Here is an 18822-nt window from a genome sequence, read left to right as displayed (position 1 = left end):
TGCCCATGTCATCCGTATATCTGTCTTAATATTGACATATATGGAAATGAATATATCACTTCGTAACATTGAATAATTAAAGGCAATAGTATGGGAATATGGAATAACTTGTATACGCGATACTGAGTTATAATTCACATAGTTTCATTTCTGAAAATTCCCATATTTCTTGCAAAAGACTGTTTCTGAATATTTATAACTTTTTAAATATTCTTAAGGCTCAGGAAAGGTAAATACAAGACCCTCTAACTGCGCCCCCTCCACTACACGAGACACAATGTTTGGCGTGCTGATACTACTGAAGGAAAACACACTCTGAGGTCTACTGTATCCAAGCTCTGCAAGAAAAGCAACTATTTCAAAAAAAATAATCAGTAATTATTTGTTGCGGGCGAGGGTAGACTAACATTTAGCCGCAGGAATAAAGTAATTTTATCGAAACATATATATCTACAACATAAATAAAATCCAAATGGAGCCCCGAGTTGAGACAATCTAGACTTGAACTCGCCTCAGATCACATGCGATTTGTAGTGAGTGAGTATGTTTTTACGCCGCTTTTAGCAATATTCCAGCAATATCACGGCGGGAGACACCAGAAATGGGCTTCACATATTGTACCCATGCCAGGAATCGAACCCGGGTCATCGGCGTGACGAAAGAACGCTTTAATTACTGGGCTACCCGACCGCCCCTCCTGTTATCGAAATCTGAATTTACATGTAAACTGTTTCCTTGCATTACATGACTATAATGTATAACTAAAGTACCTTCTGTATAACGCCTGGCCAATTACCCATGAGGCATCAGGGGAAGAATATAGGCCTTTAGCAACCTAAGCTGGTCGACCAACGGGATCGGGTGGTCAGGCTCGCTGACTTGGTTGATGCATGTCATCGTACCAAATTGCGTAGATCGATATTCATGATGTCAATCACTGGAATGTCTTGTCCAGATTCGATTACTTACAGGCCGCCTGCATATAGCTGGAATATTGCTGAATGAGGAGTTATACAACATACAATCAACAATCAAACATGCTGACCTGTTTGGGCAGGGGGCACGGGTGGCCAAGTCGTCTGAGGCGCCGCGATTCGCTGTGCAGAGTTGCATCCCTTGGGCACGCCAGAAACCTACGAGTGTGGGTTCGAATCCCGGTTCGCCCCGATTATGTTTCTAGGTTTGTCAGCACCATACCCGTGCTCGTGGGTTTCACCGAAGTGGTAAACGTCTGAGACCTGCATCACTTCGGGCTTTCCTCCCACATTAAGCTGACACGCCAAGATATGACTGGAATACTGTTAAAAGCGGCGTAAAACCCAACTCACTCACTGTTTGGACATGATTGTTTTAACCATCTACATGTCATTCGCCTTCAACCAAAGACGTGTGTAATGTCGGAACGACATCTGCTTACAAACTCTTTGAAATAATATATTCCGAAAACTTTTTAGAAAAATCATTCATTAATTATCAAGAACAGACGAGGCCCGTCAATCACTGAATCCAAGTATCATATGACTATTAAGCAGCCTGTTCCTCGAAGTCAAGGGACGCAACTCACCAACTGCACCCTTCTCCTTGTGCAACTAAATTGTGAGTGAGTGAGTGAGTGAGTGAGTATGGTTTTACGCCGTTTTTAGCAATATTCCAGCAATATCACGGCGGGGGTCACCAGAAATGGGCTTCACAAATTGTACCCATATCTGGAACACACATTGTACTCATGTCTGCAATCGAACCCGGGTCTTCGGCGTGACGAGCGAACGCTTTAACCACTAGGCTACCCGACCGCCCCGCAACTAAATTATGAAACATTTTGCAAACAAAAAGTCAACAATCTCACTTCTTATTTATTATCAGCGGAGAGTCTGAGTTGAAATATTAGTGTCCTAAGCAACGACGAATATATTTATCCACTGAAAAATATGCATTCAGTTTTGACTAGACCCGGGACCAATTGGCAGCCCTTCCCAGATTAAATGAAATCATCGTCGAGACCTAAATTGGTAAAAGGCTCGTCAACGGTGGGTACATGCAGCACCAGCAATATGATATCACCTTCCGCAAGTTTTTCGATTCAGGAGATCGGCAAGTTTCACCCATCTCTGTCAGACACTTTCCATCCTAAGTCGATCCTGGTCGCCCCAACAAGATATTGCTGGTTGTCATGACTAGGTCCCCTCTCCCCCGGAAGTCTTTCTGCGCATGACGCACCGGGGGGAGATCCTTGCCAGTTCAGCGATGGTTGTGGTTGTTGAGGAACTGGGGTGGGCATCGGGGCAGGGGGGTTCCTCGGATCGATGTACCGAGACGCTGGCGGCATGTAGTCCCGGGTCAAGACGGGACACATCTGTCCAGCCATTGATCTATGAGTTGGTTGGTAGGGATCCTGTCCATAAAGATGCTGCCCTGTTTGGTGTTTGTAACCTAGGTTACTGACGTTGTATTCCGGCCCTGGAACTGAAGTGTACGCGAAGTCCCCATAGCTAGGCATCGAGGCCGGATATTCGTGTGGCAGCTGTACCTGCTCTGTGTGAGGTCTTGCAACAGCCACAAGTCCCACATCCCTGGATCTGACTTCTGAAGCATCTGCAGAAGGGTCTTGTGGTGTTGGGCGGCCTTCACACTTGTGCTTCTGCCTCGTCACAAAGGCCCTGAAGCCTCTCCCACAAACTTTACAGTTGAAGGGGGTCTCACGGGTATGAACGAAAGTATGCAGCTTAAGTTTCTTTTTGTTCACGAAACTTTTGCCACAGAGATCACACAGAAACGGCTTCTTGCCAGTGTGGGACATCTGGTGCTCGCGGAGGATATACGGCTGCTTGAAGCTCTTTCCGCAGATCTCACAGACATGTGGCCTCTCGTTAGTATGAGACAGCATGTGCACCTTCAGTGACCCCGCGAGGACATAGCTCTGACCACATACATCACAGCGGAAAGGCTTCTCACCTGTGTGGAGAAGCCTGTGTGTCTTACAACCATAATAGCTCACAAACTTCTGAAGGCAGATGTCACAGCGATGCCTCTTCTTCTTCCCGACCTCGGAGGACTTAGTGGGACCAGCATCTGTGGAAGGGACAGCTATGTCAGGAGGATCTGCAGGGCTGTTCTTCAGGTCCTTTCTATGGGTCTTGATGTGTTCTCTCAGCACCTTGACTCCAGGCCACGCTTCACGACAGATGTGGCAGTTCAGTAGCTGATCTGTCTGGTGAATGCGCATGTGTGACTGGAGGCTGGACACGAAGTGGAATGTCTTGTGACAGACGGTACATTTCACTGACACTCTCTCCTTCTGTTCCCCGGTCTCTAATTCTCCGGAGCATCCATGCCTCTTCTTGGATTTGTACTCTTCCTCTGTCATCGTCAGCTGACCACCCCTATGTTTCCGGATGTGCGCCATCGCCTCGTCACAGTCTGCAAGCTGCATCCCACACACACAGCAGTCCAGACTGTCCTCGTCTCCATGACCGTCAACATGAACCTTCAGAGCATCCATATCTGTAACCTGTTTTGGACACACGACACATTTATAGATGACATCATTCTGGTGAACTCGCATATGTGTCCTCAAACTCGACCTCAGGGCAAAAGACTCTCCACAAATGTTACACGCGATGACCTTCTTGACGGCGTGATCCCGATGGTGAGCCTGAAGGTGCTTCAGCTTGAAGAACTCTTCACCGCAGATGTTACACGGATGACCCTTCTTCCCTAGGTGAACCATGCTGACATGGCCCTTCAGAAGGCTCTTTGTTGGAAAGCTCTTGCCACAGATTTCACATCTCTTGGGTTCATCTCCTTCCGTGTGCTGCTTCACATGCTGATCATAGTCAGTTTTACACGGGAACTTCAGCTTGCAGACGCTGCACTGGATGCCACCATGTTGGACGTGAGTCACCATGTGGATGGCGAGATGCGTCGCCTCAAAGAACATCTTTGAGCATTTATCACATTCGTACTGCGCTTCATGTGAGTGCTTCTTTCGGCCACATAGTTTCCCACATATATAACACTGGTTCACCTGAAGACCGTCGTGGAATTCCCTATGCTCTTCATAGGTTACCTTGGTAATGAATGGTTTATTACAAATTCCACATTCAAATATTTCTGGCAGAGCATGTTTCTCCAAGTGGATAGAAAGGGACGTGATATGCTTAAAAGTCTTTCTACAAACGTCACAGAATAATTTCACATTTTTGTCTGATTTTTTAATCTTCTTTGACTCAGAACGTGGTGATGCTGATTTCATTGTCCTCTTAAGCAGTTTCCCACCGTGATGTTTAGCCCTATGAAGAATTAAACCGCTTTTAAAGTTGAACCCTTTTCCACAGTCTTTACACAGAAAGTTAGTCTTCTGTCTCAGGTGGGCTGTGGTCACGTGGTTCTTGAAGCACTTCTCCTCGATATACATACCACACTGATTGCACTGCAGCCTATGACATCTGCGGTGCCTCAGGACTCGGTCTGATACAAGCCTGTCCTCTGGAGGTTTATCATCAGGGTCATCAGGTTTCTCCACCCCATCATCGAAAGTGTCAATCATGAAGTCTTCATCGTCAGACCAACCTGCGCCTTCAAGGTCCCCAGCTTTTCTGGGAGCATGTTCTTCAGGGGGACCAATGGGCCTTCTTTTCGAGGTGGTCGATTTTTCAACATGTTCTGGTTTTATTCTGCAGCAGTCATCTTGCTGGTGCAAATCAGCCGTGGATATTTGGGCGGCCTGGGTAGCAGAATCCCCGTCATCGCTGGAGTCGGAAGTAGACTGGTCTTGGTTCAGTACGACTGCCCAGGGGGAACTAGAATATGACACTGATTGCGGAACACCTGGACAACTGTGCTCTGTGCCCGTCTCCATAGCTCTACGTTTATCCTTAGATAAGTCAGCGGGAGTTATTCTTTATACGTATCGCCCAATATAGCTCCTAGAGATTCTTCTCCACTGAGTTAGCCAGGCAAAGATTCCCATGTCCTTTATTTCTGTTTTTCTGATGTTATGCAGTACAGCGCAATAGCAACCAACACTTCAAGGAACTTTGGAGGCTTGTTTGCCTGAAACAGATAGAATGAATATATCAATGTAGATCATAATAAGAAACATTTGTTGCTTTCAAAAGGACGTAAGATTCGGGACAGTTTGCAGGCCTGAAACATTGATCAGCTCACAGAAAGAGTCTGAGTTAGTTAGTGAGTGAGATGGGTTTAACGCTGCTTTGAACAGTTTTCCAGTATATATCACGGTGTAGGAGGAAAGCCCTTAGTGATGCAGGTCTCAGACGTTTACCATTTTGGTGAAACCCACGAGCACGATTATGGTGCTGACGAACCTAATAACGTGCTCAGGCAAACCAGGATTCGAACCAATTATAGGTTTCTGACGTGCCGAAGGGACGCAACTCTGCACAGCGAAATGCGGCGCCTTAGACGATTGGGCCACCCGTTTCCTAAAGTGGGTTAGTGATTAGGGGTTTAACGCCACAGTGATTTGGGGGTTTAACGCCACAGTGATTATGGGGTTAACGCCACAGTGATTTAGGGGTTTAACGCCACAGTGGACAGTGTTTCGGTGTCCACTGAGTGTTGGAGGAAGCCTTGAAGTGACGAAGGTTGAAGAACCTTTGGAGAAATGGTCTGGAGCAGACAGGACACAGTTTTGTCTCATTCAACCAAGAAAGGAAGGTCACTGACATTTGACAAGTGCCTCAAACGTGTATGGCTGTTGGTACATAATATTAACATTATCACTAAAATTGTCTTATTTTTTATAGATGACTACAACTAGTTCGATTCATGCTTGAGGTGAATCGAAATGTGGTTTAACATCGCGTTCAAGATTATTGCACTTATATAGCGACATGTTTGCACGCGCATATGCGTGTGACTGTTTGTACTCGTCCAGCGATAGCACACTGAGATACCATATCGCAGTTTTAACATGAGACCAAACCGACCACTCCATGTTTTATCCCTTTATGCCGAACATCAGGCAAGGTAACAACAAGTACCACCCTCAACGTGTTTTAGTGTGACGCGGCCAGGAGCTCGTACTGACCTTTAAGGGACAGACGCTCTACCCACTAGATATTCGCTCTTCAACCCAAATGGTTAATAATATATTAACTACAATATGCTCTATTTATCATAAACAAACATTATTTATAGATTGATAATGCCTGCAATTATATTGCGTATAAAACGGAGATGTAAGTGTTATTCCGAGGGACCGCCTCCGTAGTCTAGTGGTAGAGCGTCCGCCCGGAGAGCGGAAGGTCCGGGGTTCCCCGGCCGCGTCATACCAAAAGACGTTAAAAGATGATACTTGTTGTTACCCTGTCTGGCGCTCGGCATTAAGGGGCTAAAACAAGGACTGGTCGGCTCGGAGTCAGTATAATGTGTCTGAGTGGGGTATTCATGTTAAACTGCGGCATGGTATTTCAGTGAGCTAGCAGTATAAATCGGCATCAGTCCGGACTAGTACAAGCAACCACACAAACACTAACACGTACATGCACGTCGCTATATAAGTGCAATAATCTTGGACGCCATGTTAAACCCCATTTCACCTCACCACCTGTTATCCCGAGCGCTCGATCTCTATAGACTGAATTAGACAGGCCCAACAATCCGCCATGTTGTTTGTGTGTACGGGTCTACAGCAAACGACTATCTAAATATCATGCTAGACTTCTCTCTTTATAATGTCAACTGCAATTAACTATCAGTTTGAACTAGCCTTATGAAACAGCAATATTTGGGGCAAGCCAGGTTAATCTGGCGAGCGCCGCTGTGCCGGGCAAGTTGTCGCACGCCTTGCATGTGTAAACACGGCTCTCTGTGGGCTCGCTGCAACATCGCTGCTATTCTCATGCATGGTACATGCTTACCTTTTGTTTATATGATCAGCCTATCATCAAAGCCGCGATATATCATTACAATCAGGAAGCAATTTAAAGCCGACACATCTCAGTCCTCGTGCGACCTGTCGAGTCGCTTCACCTTCTTAGAAACGCCATGTCGGCATCATGTGAAAGTGACTCAATGTATATTCCGCCACAACACGAGTTATCCCCCTTTACGCATCCGCTGACTGCGCGACTGTGCCCCTGATATCTAAAAAACCTCATTAACGCAAATAAGCCGGTTCTTCACTGAAATACAGTAGTGTTTTGTGAATTCGCTACACTTTTGTTTCCGCGTTAAGGCGATTTAAGGGAGAAAAACACTTGTTTAAGACGTTTCAGACCATATACCGACACGTGTATAATGGTAAAGTTGGATGAGACGTTATGTTTGTATTTGAAGCAAAACAATTTTGTTCACTGGCGCCCTTGTTAGTTTTTGGTTTATATTGATCTATTAGTTGTATTGAGTTATGTTTATTTTAAATAAATAAATAAATAAATAAAACAACTAAAACAACTGTGAATTGGGTAATAGTGCATATGTTTCATTACAACCAGAGACCTGACGACCCAGGTAGAATAGGTACTCAGCAACCCATGCTTGCTCTAAAAGGCGACTATGCTTGTCGTAAAAGGCGACTGGCGGGATTGGGTGGTCAGGTTCGCTGACTTGGTTGATGCATGTCATCGCAACCCATCGCATCGATGCTCATAATGTCAATCACTAGATTGTCTGGTCCAGACTCGACTATTTACGGACCGCCGTCATATAGCTGGAATATTGCTGAGTGCGGCGTTAAACAACAAACAAACAAACAAAACAACCAGAGACCATATACCGCTGGCCTGGAGCTAGGCTGGCCCCAAGAAACTGTTACTAAGAGAGTGTTTCGTTTCATCTTTGAGATCACGTTAATCTTTACGAAATAATTCGATTACATTGAAAGAATGGATACGACGTGCACTATCATAATACGATAGTGCACGTCATATCCATTCTTTCAATGTAATCGAATTATTAGAACAATGACTTATGACGTTATGCTGAAAACAATGACGTCACGTGATAGAGAAATTCTGACATCACGCTATCTGTGACGTCATGCGTCATATCAACGTTCAAAGGACCGTTTTTTAGATAGCCGTGAAAAGGTGGTCTTTGCAATGAATCCAACACTCGTTATGTACTCGCACTTCGGTGCAAAGTTGTTAATGGCGCCTTTCAGAGTCATTGCAACATCCGTGGGACGTATTTCGTCGTTGCTGAGCGCAGAGACTTTCCTCCTGTGGTCGTTTGTTGTTGGATATTTCCAAAAGGAGATCCTTGCTTCTCATTTGGAGGTAAAGAGTGCACTTGTCTGTTTAATGTCATCCTTGTGCATTCTTGTCATGGAATGGCTGTTGAAGAGTTCCAATATTTACAGGATTCTAAGTCGAGTGTTCCTAAGGGATGTCCTGAGCGTTCTCGTGTACCTTACATCGCCAATTATCCTCATCTTCTACATGTGGAACCCCCTCTATGCATCTCTACCGTGCATCATTCGCACCACTGTCAGTTATAGCGTCTCCAAGTTCGCTTCCTTGAAACCAGCTTTGTGGACATCATTAGCATCTTGCATCCTCCTAAGTGCTGTGTACAAGCTGTGGAGGAAGAGGTACCGGCGATATTCACGAAATAAATCATCAAGGTCTTTGTTCGCTGAGTCGACTCCCCGCACCCCCGTCACGAGGAGCATGAGCGCACGGTTGCGTCAGATGAAAAGGAGATAGATCGAGTTGACTAATGGCATTTTCTTGACAAACCCTTCTAGATGACGCGAGAGAAAATGTTTTCTGTCAGCCTCATGGCAAGACATTCCAGAATGTAATGCGAACACTGGCCTCACTGGCGACATTGTCTGAGAGACTTACAAACATTACAGTGACTGGATTGAAGGGGATTGAAGGGGATTTCCTCTGTGCTTATCTTCTCAGTGTGTTTTGAAGTGTTCTCTATTGGTGTTCTTACGCATTTTAACATCTGCAAAAGATGCTACATATTTGAAACTCAGCTGTCAATATATGTATGTATTGTAGTTTGATAGTAAATATGTCATAACTTGAGTACACTGTGTTTGTTGTAATATTTGACACAGTTTTCAGCAAGTTGTAGTACATTAGACGAATGATATGTTCATCCTTGATGTAATGCAATGGTTTTATAAAAGGGTTGAAACTCAACATGACTGTAAAGATGTCCGATCAGACATCATGATCATGTTGAATTGTTTCTCTTTTTATTAAGATGTGTTCCTACCTTCATGTGCCCTTCCCCCTACCCAACTTTGCCCATGTCGAGTTCCCAAGGATAATGTGTTTTCACAACAATGCACAATATTTAACAGAATGGTGACGTTCCGTCGCTGTATTTTACGTACGCTTTCTTGACTTACCTCCCTTGCGGCGCTGACAGCTTCCGGCCAAAATTAATGGCTGCATATCTGTCAAATGGATTACAATGCTCAATGTTTGGTTTCTTATGGCCTCATGGTGACCGACAGGATTTGTAAGTATTACTCACATACTACCTTCGTTTCCTTAGAGGTTTTGAAAGAGAATTCTTTTATTTTGTACTTTTGAACAAGAACACGAGCCAGTAAACATGAAAAAAATACTGACGCCTTCAAGCAGAAACATGCATCATCCAGTTGCATGCTGTCTGGTATTTCTCTTCTTACAATGATTCACCATTCAAATATTGCCGTAGATGTTCTGTCGGTACAAACTCAACTGTAGGTACGAACTCCAGTATCTATGTGTGCACACTATATGAAACATGTCTGATGTGTACTTTCAAAAGACAAAAAAATATTATTGTCACTTTTCTCACCCCTGTTCGGCAGGCTAATGAAATAAAGTTTCAATGCAGACATATAACTTGTTGGTTTTGGACACTTTATTACTCAATGAAACCGATTACACTTTGTTCTGAGGTTCTGCATGTGTAGCAACTGCTGCTGCTACCTTAAGTAAACAATGCGACTCCATCGATGGTAGGTAGACACAGATAAACTCTCACAGAGTAGGCCTGGTGAAACATTAGAGAGATTTCTACCACAATGTGGTTATTTCATCTAGTTAAATACAGTCAAGTCACGTTTATCCGACACTCGTTAATCCGACAATCGGCTTTATCAGACACAAATGATGGGAACCGATTAAATCAGTGCTGTTTAGACCCGTTAATCCAACAGTCTCGCACACCGACACACCTAATTTGCAACGATTTGCTGAAGTCAGTCTCGTTAATCCGACACGGTGATCAGCATACTCCATGGTCATCTGCCCGCGAGTACATAGCCCCGTGTTTTGATGCGAGACGAGTCAGCAAGTAGCTGCATATTTAAACGGCTGCAGAGATAAACTTTGTGTTTTGTGGTAAACTTTAGAGGTTGCATGATTAGAAAACATATTCCGCGAACAATGTGACACAACAATATGAATATTTCCTTTTCCTTTTTTTATCACAACATGTTCAGTGATGTTTGAATCGTTATCTATCGTGTAGTTGTCCAATTTTCGATCACGAACGTTGATAATACCTAATTTCGTTTATCCGACATAATCATATGCAACCAACAATGTCGGATTAACAGGACTTGACTAGTGCCAGTATTGTCTACCCCTGTAAACATGGTAAACGTGTTGTAGAAGGGGGTATCTAGAAATAAATTTTGAACTGGTTTTTATTGTAGATGCCAGCAGAAACTGTAAACCAATTAGTAAATCCACAAAATAACCTTTCTATCACTTATTAATGGATGTGGTTATTTTGTACCCCAAATTTCTTTTGATTTTATCCTCAAACCTGTCTGTGATTTTGTACCCAAAATGTTTTGCATCAGTTTCTAAAATGTAAATTAATTTTACAGGGTTAAAACTAAACCCAAAATGTTTACTAGCCTTGGTAAAGATATGATGCTGTTGTAATGTTGAAACAATGGGGAAAGTTGTTCTAGCCCCACGCTGGCGGGCTAGTACCGGTATTGGAGGTATTAAGTTCTAACCCTGATTTAAGTATCCTGAAGTTACTTTACTATCACTTTACTATTACATTATCAAAACAATACAATAACTGTTGTTTTGGGTACAAATTTGGCTATAGCTTTCGGCCATGGGAGCCGTGTCAATTTACACTTATCAGTGGGGTACACAAAGTATGTGATCTAGACTACCAGTTGACAGACTTTCATTTTTGTGGAAGACTCGATGGCTGAGCGGGTTAGGTCGCTGACTTTGTGTGCTGGTGAATAGGTGCCTCACTCTGGCAGTGTGGGTTCAAATCCCGGACGGGACTCAACTCCAAAAAGTATGAGAATCTGTACTTTACTAAGAAAGTGTTATCCCAAATATAACATTTGTTACATTTGTACACTTTCTAAATGGCATTGTGTGTTCATAGCTTTCGGCCATGAAAGCCGTGCCAATTAACACTTTTCAGAGGGGTACTCAAAGTACGTGATATAGACTACCAGTTGTCAGACTTTCATTTTTGTGGAAGCCTCGGTGGCTGAGTGGGTTATGTAAAAAAAGTACGAGAATCTGTACTTAACTAAGAAAGTGTTATCCCAAATATAACATTTTTTACAATAAACAGTGTTTTCCTAAAAAAACACACAGTTCATATGTTGACTCTGTTGACTGGCATTAAGGAACTTCAAAGGCAATAAAATAATTGAACCAACACCATTTCAGTGATTGGTATGTGGAGAAGGTGTCAACAAGCTTGACACGAGTGGGTAGAACTCTTGATCCCAGCAGTGATAACTCACCGGATGCCCATTGTGTAATTCCTTTTGTTTGAATGACATTATTATATAGAGAATCTCATCCGAGTGTCTTTTGATATCAAATATATGAACACAAGTTGATAAAAGGGAAAAGACTTTTTCCAATTTTATCAACGAGTGTTGATATATTTGATATCAAAAGACACAAGGGTGAGGTTATAATTACCATCCAACATCATTCTTCCAACATTTTCAGTTTGTAAACAGTAATTAGCAGTGTCTTAAGCAATGCTAAGTGTAAAAAGTACTTCTAACAGCTTCAGTTGCAGAGCCATTAGTGATGTCATTTGATTGTGATGTCATGATAACCAATGAGGTCACAATGGTCTGCAAAGCATTGTTATGCAATTTCATTGTCGCGATATCTACAATATAGATATGGCTTGATCTCACCCAAGCGATATCTCCTGTGGGAGCCAGTTTTGGATGATAAATACAACTGCTGCACAATAAACCGTATTTGTGTTATTATTCAAGTTGGTAATCAGCTAGCCAAAGTGTGCAGTGAGGCCGTCTTATTGTTGATAGTCCTTTTGGAGACATACATGCGAACTTAATTAATGTGAGCAAAGACCAATATCATTTTTCGCATTTAATTCACGCCCGCATTAATTTCAAGATTTACAGTAAATAATAGGAGTAATGTCAGTCCTAATGCTATGACTATCGTAGGTCTTGAGTTAGATAGTTGGAGTTATGACAGTCCTAATGCTATGACTATCGTAGGTCTTGAGTTCGATAATTGGAGTAATGACAGTCCTAATGCTATGACTATCGTATGTCTTGAGTTAAATAGTTGGAGTTATGACAGTCCTAATGCTATGACTATCGTAGGTCTTGAGTTAAATAGTTGGAGTTATGACAGTCCTAATGCTATGACTATCGTAGGTCTTGAGTTCGATAATTGGAGTAATGACAGTCCTAATGCTATGACTATCGTATGTCTTGAGTTAAATAGTTGGAGTTATGACAGTCCTAATGCTATGACTATCGTAGGTCTTGAGTTAAATAGTTGGAGTTATGACAGTCCTAATGCTATGACTATCGTAGGTCTTGAGTTAGATAATTGGAGTAATGACAGTCCTAATGCTATGACTATCGTAGGTCTTGAGTTAAATAGTTGGAGTTATGACAGTCCTAATGCTATGACTATCGTATGTCTTGAGTTAAATAGTTGGAGTTATGACAGTCCTAATGCTATGACTATCGTAGGTCTTGAGTTAGATAATTGGAGTAATGACAGTCCTAATGCTATGACTATCGTAGGTCTTGAGTTAAATAGTTGGAGTTATGACAGTCCTAATGCTATGACTATCGTAGGTCTTGAGTTAGATAGTTGGAGTTATGACAGTCCTAATGCTATGACTATCGTATGTCTTGAGTTAAATAGTTGGAGTTATGACAGTCCTAATGCTATGACTATCGTAGGTCTTGAGTTAGATAATTGGAGTTATGACAGTCCTAATGCTATGACTATCGTAGGTCTTGAGTTCGATAATTGGAGTAATGACAGTCCTAATGCTATGACTATTGTAGGTCTTGAGTTAGGTAATTGGAGTGATGACAGTCCTAATGCTATGACTATCATAGGTCTTGAGTTAGATAGTTGGAGTAATGACAGTCCTAATGCTATGACTATCGTAGGTCTTGAGTTAAATAATTGGAGTAATGACAGTCCTAATGCTATGACTATCGTAGGTCTTGAGTTCGATAATTGGAGTAATGACAGTCCTAATGCTATGACTATCGTAGGTCTTGAGTTAAATAATTGGAGTAATGACAGTCCTAATGCTATGACTATCGTAGGTCTTGAGTTAAATAATTGGAGTAATGACAGTCCTATTGCTGCCATCAGTTGGTCACATAGACCCAAAATTTATATTTTAAAACAAATGCATATTTTTATTTTAGCAAATACATATATTAAGTGACTAACATGACAAGACTTTTCAAAATTGTACAGGAAACATTTTTCTTTTCAATATTCATAAGTTGATCAGTTGATCAGTTAGTTAGTTACTAGTTGATCAGCGATGTCCTCTCAACATCTTTGTTTATAATAATTAACATGTAACCCTGATTATGCATGTTATTATTTATGATTTCAGAATTAATGGAGTTTACTATGTTGCAAAGACTGGGAGTATAAGAGTTCGGACATAGATCTGCTTGAGGAGTAGAAGACTAGCTGTTCTTTTTCTGTAGTCGACAATGCCATCAGCGAATCTCGTCATGAATGAAGTGGACGTGGTCAAACTCATCTGTGAGTTCCTCCACAACAGACAGCTCAACATCTCCATGTTGTCTATGGAGCGGGAGACGGGGATCATCAACGGCTTCTTCTCCGACGACATGCTGTTCCTGAGACAACTCATCCTCGATGGACAGTGGGACGATGTCATTGAGTTTATCCAGCCCCTCATCACCGTCGACAACTTTGACATGAAGGGGTTCCAGTTCATCATCATGAAACATAAGTATCTGGAATTGTTGTGCATTAAATCTGAACCTAATGTGATGCAGAATTACGAGTTCACTGTGGAGGAGGTGGTGAAGTGTTTGAACTCCCTCGAGGAGTTCTGTCCCAACAAGGAGGAGTACAGCAACCTGTGCTTCCTTCTGTCTCTCCCCAAACTCTCGGACCACGTTGAGTTCCAGAACTGGAACCCCAGCAATGCCCGAGTTCAGTGCTTTAATGACATCGTGCCGTTGGTGGAGAAGTTCCTCCCTGTGGACAGAAGGGACTTGAAGAACACAACGGCCCAGAATGACCGACTCATCCAGCTCGTGCTGAAGGGACTCCTGTACGAATCCTGTGTTGAATACTGCCAACAGCAGGCCACTAACGATGAAAGCGAGATCAAGTTCTCGTCTGTTCTGAGTGACACTGGATTCAATGATGCTGATCTTAGTCTGTTGTCGTGGTTACAGAGCATCCCATACGATACCTTCTCCTGTCCCTTTGAACAGAAACCCCTGAATGTAGACATTCGACCCTTTGTACGACCTTCGCTGGAAGCTTCTTGGTCTGAGCAGATCCTTGTGACTCCCATCAAGCCGAAGATGTTTCCTCACTCCGCTATTCCATCAGTGAGACCCCGGTCAGCAGAGATCATGACTCGCTCACTGAACCCGCAGTTTGATGGCCTGACCAGTGGGCTGTTCCAGGGGCGGAAGGACAGCATGTCCACTTCTAATGACTTCAACATCCTCTCCAGATCTATGGCCCCAGGAACCAATCTCAACAACTCTTTGAAGAATCCGATGCTGATGTCTGTTGACAAACTGTTTGCCACTGGTGAAATTGTAGACACTCACACTTCTATATCTGACGAAATCAAATCACCACTGCGTATTCCGCCAGGGAAACCACCTGCGAGAAGCTCAACACCTCCGTCTGCTTCACCCAGAGGTCAAGTTCAAGGTCAGGTTCAACCAGGATCATCAGTTGTCCCCCCTAGATCAATGTCGCCGTCACAGAGTGTGACCATGGAGTCCCGGACGTCCCCGCGTGTGCAGGGCAACTCGGTGCATGACTCCAGCAATGAGCTGTACAAGGAGTACCAGAGGCAGAGACAGCTCCTGCAGGACCAACTCGAACTTCAGGTGGGTGCACTGCAAGGGTGGAGGCTGGTTGGAATAACAGTGATAGAGGGAGGGGAGGAGGCAGGGTTAGAGGGATGGAGGGGAGGGCAGGGATAGCGGGAAGGATAGAGGCAGGGGTGAAAGCAGGGATAGAGGGAGGGGAGGAGGCAGGGGTAGAGGGATGTAGGAAGGGTAGGGACTGAGGGAAGGATAGACACAGGGGTGAAAGCAGGGATAGAGGGAGGGATGAGGCAGGGGAGGGTGGGGTGAAGGGCAGGGATAGATGGAAGGATAGAGGCAGAGGGGATAGCCGGGATAGAGGGAGGGGAGGAGGCAGGGGTAGAGGGATATAGGGGAGGGCAGGGATAGAGGGAAGGATAGAGGCAGGGTGAAAGCAGGGATAGAGGGAAGGGAAGAGGCAGGGGAGGGGGATATAGGGGAGGGCAGGGATAGAAGGAAGGATAGAGGCAGGGTGAACGTAGGGATAGAGGGAAGGGAAGAGGCAGGGGAGGGGGATATAGGGGAGGGCAGGGATAGAGGGAAGGATAGAGGCAGGGTGAAAGCAGGGATAGATGGAAGGGAAGAGGCAGGGGAGGGGGATAAAGGGGAGGGCAGGGATAGAGGGAAGGATAGAGGCAGGGTGAAAGCAGGGATAGAGGGAAGGGAAGAGGCAGGGGAGGGGGATATAGGGGAGGGCAGGGATAGAGGGAAGGATAGAGGCAGGGTGAACGCAGGGATAGAGAGAAGGGAAGAGGCAGGGGAGGGGGATATAGGGGAGGGCAGGGATAGAGGGAAGGATAGAGGCAGGGATAGAGGGAAGGGAAGAGGCAGGGGAGGGGTGAAGTGTAGAGGGAGGGAGAGAAGGATAGAGGGAGTGCGACCAGGGTAGGGGAGGGAGAGGTGTAAAGGGAAGGTAGGGTGCAGGGTAGGGGAAGGGGGAGGAGGTATGGGTGGGGGAGTTGGGAGGCAGGTTAGTGGACACTATTGATCAGGTTGAACTGGTGTATCTTTGGTGGACCAGAAGAGTAAGGGGTTACTCTCATTTTCTTCTTTTCATTCTCTTATTTTTGGTTTAGGGATTTCTCTGTCTGAACCCCTATAGATAGATAATGTTTATTAGACTCACTCATAGATTAAAAATTGTAAATTTTTGCAATGGTTTGACCACTATCCATTTGATAGATTAGTAAACATGGTAAAAATATAAACTTTTACCTCATATCATCATTTCGACTGGCTTACGACAAACAGTAATCAGACTTTTTACAAAATCACAAATTGCAGCATCCTTATGTATATTATTCACTGTAACACTGAATCCCAGGGTATCACTCTGTGGTTGCCATGGTTACAGGAGAAGCAGCGCATGATCTACCAGAAGGAGCTGCAGGAGATTGAGAGCAAGCAGCAGCATCTCCTGGTGGACAACCGCTACAATGATGACCCCCAGACCCCCGCCTTCCCCCAGATTGGGGGGGACACACCCAGGATAGCTGGAGATCCAGGTAGGTGTCGGTGGCAGTGGGTAGTTTGCGACTTGAAGCTGATGTTGTTGTTGACCACTGTTACATGTTGGAGTTTGCATTTTTAGTATTATCTCATGTTATTTAATAGTATCTTGTTTCGGTTTAAGATTTTTAAAATCACGAGGTTCGTGACTCAAGATTAGTTGTGACATGGATTTGTGCACCAACATTTGCCTTGGGACTGGGGAATGGGGAACAGATGTTGAGAATCAGAGGCGTGAACATGGCGTCGCACAATGACGCTGTGACATCCTTGAATCATGGGGTATTTTTCATAACTTGTCCTTTGATGTTGTACTCATCATGATAATACATTGACTGTGCTTGAATACTGCAGTGTAGAATGTCGTGCATGAATCACTCTCCAGTCATATAGATGTGCTTTATGACGGTAATATCACTGTATAGCATAAATTCTTGTATATCAGTTTTGTATAGTGGTACATGAGGTATACGCTACATATTGCGATACATTGGTCACAATACAGTCTTCATATATCCTTGATATACATTTGTTTAGGTGTGTATCACAGTATCAGTCACAGGATTATCTGGTCCAAACTTGATTATTTACAGGCTGTAGTCTTATGGTTTGAATATTGCAGAATACAACATTACACAACAACAAACAAACAACAATACAAGAATTTGCCTAATGATTTTAGTATATCATTCCTTTAATGCCAACAGGGACTTCCTCTCATACTCTCTCAGGGACTCATCTCCCCATGTATTTTTTCTTCCTTTCTATCCAACCAGAATGTTTCTTTTCTTCGATTTAGGAACTTAACGATAAGTGTTCATTTGTTTTTTGATTATTGAATATGTTTATAATGTAAAAGTAAGCACTGTTTTCATTGCGATTGTCATTGGAAATTGATGATTTGTATGTGACTTACTTGTATCACGATACGATATTGTACCCGTGTACTGTATCACTGAATGTGATGTATGCATCAGTATCTTTCTCCACCTTGTTTGGAACTGGCGGAGGGATTTATCTGGGAGCCCCAACTATGTACCCTTGCCAAGCAAACAGGGAAAAATTAGTATTTTGTTCAACAGATTTCTTAAATTTAGAATGATTATAATGTAAAACTCTTTTTTGAACCTGCTGACAGTGTTGTCGATGAAATACAAGTCTCCTCTATGAACACTGGTGAAGCCATTACTAGAATTAAAACATCATGAATAGTGAATTTCATTGTTCAGTTAAGGAATTTTTGCTTCCGACATGGGTTTGAATTGTCGGCTTCTGGGCAGGTCCAGATACATCCCTGTGCTTTTCGTTTGCCTTCGCCATGCTGATTATCAACTTATTATAACATAGTTACTATGATGCTATTTATCTGACGTTGGCCACCAGCCACACTTGACAACTGACCACAGGATTGGTAATAAAATAGAAACATGTTTCTCTCCAATCCAAATATTGATACTGAGAATATTGTGTTATTGATTCAGACACAGATGGAGTAGCGGCAATCTATAGCTTGGTGCAAGCATCATGTCACTGTATCTATTGCCATGCTGGCACTGATGGCTAAAGGACGAGGGTCCTCATGGGTGGTCAGTAGTCAGTAGGCCGTAATATTCAGGGTCTTAGTCAGATGGCCATAATAATCAGGGCCTTTAGTCAGATGGCAGTAATATTCAGGGCCTTAATCAGATAGCAGTAATATTCAGGGCCTTTATTCAGATGGCTGTAATATTCAGGGCCTTTAATGGGATGACAGTAATATTCAGGGCCTTTGGTCAGTAGGCAGTAATATTCAGGGCCTTTAGTCAGTAGGCAGTAATTTTCAGGGCCTTTAGTCAGTAGGCAGTAATAATCAGGGTCTTTAGTCAGTAGGCAGTAATATTCAGGGCCTTTAGTCAGTAAGCAGTAATATTCAGGGCCTGTAGTCAAGTGGCAGTAATACACAGGGCCTTTAGTGAGATGGCAGTAATAATCAGGGCCTTTAGTCAGATGGCAGTAAT

At 43.5% G+C, this 18822-nt stretch overlaps 2 protein-coding genes across 5 annotated transcripts in view; one reads left to right on the top strand and one right to left on the bottom strand.

Moving 5' to 3' along the window:
- Positions 1 to 1859: 1859 nt before the first annotated feature.
- Positions 1860 to 7005, bottom strand: LOC139459920 (zinc finger protein 234-like). Its single transcript, XM_071241652.1, has 2 exons — positions 6885 to 7005; positions 1860 to 5052 (listed from the first exon to the last, which is right to left on the bottom strand). The coding sequence occupies exon 2, from the start codon at positions 4856 to 4858 to the stop codon at positions 2099 to 2101; it is 2760 nt and encodes a 919-aa protein (XP_071097753.1). The 5' UTR covers positions 4859 to 5052; positions 6885 to 7005; the 3' UTR covers positions 1860 to 2098.
- A 2352-nt stretch (positions 7006 to 9357) lies between these two features.
- Positions 9358 to 18822, top strand: part of LOC139459917 (WD repeat-containing protein 47-like) — a 42873-nt gene continuing 33408 nt past the window's right edge. For all 4 annotated transcript variants that reach the window (XM_071241648.1, XM_071241647.1, XM_071241646.1 and 1 more), the window contains exons 1-3: positions 9358 to 9447; positions 13840 to 15337; positions 16671 to 16821. In XM_071241648.1, coding sequence (XP_071097749.1) covers positions 13943 to 15337; positions 16671 to 16821 — 1546 coding nt within the window. In that variant the 5' untranslated portion in view covers positions 9358 to 9447; positions 13840 to 13942. The remainder of the gene's footprint in view (positions 9448 to 13839; positions 15338 to 16670; positions 16822 to 18822) is intronic.

Source organism: Haliotis cracherodii, unplaced genomic scaffold (assembly GCF_022045235.1).
Source record: "Haliotis cracherodii isolate W230 unplaced genomic scaffold, xgHalCrac1.p SCAF_13, whole genome shotgun sequence".
NCBI lineage: Eukaryota > Metazoa > Mollusca > Gastropoda > Lepetellida > Haliotidae > Haliotis > Haliotis cracherodii.
Note: the sequence above shows the minus strand (reverse complement) of the source record. Positions and strands in the feature narration are given on the sequence as shown.

Bases quoted from the DNA above. Each gene is read 5' to 3' on its own strand.
- LOC139459920 (XM_071241652.1), bottom strand. From the start codon at position 4,858: ATGGAGACGGGCACAGAGCACAGTTGTCCAGGTGTTCCGCAATCAGTG.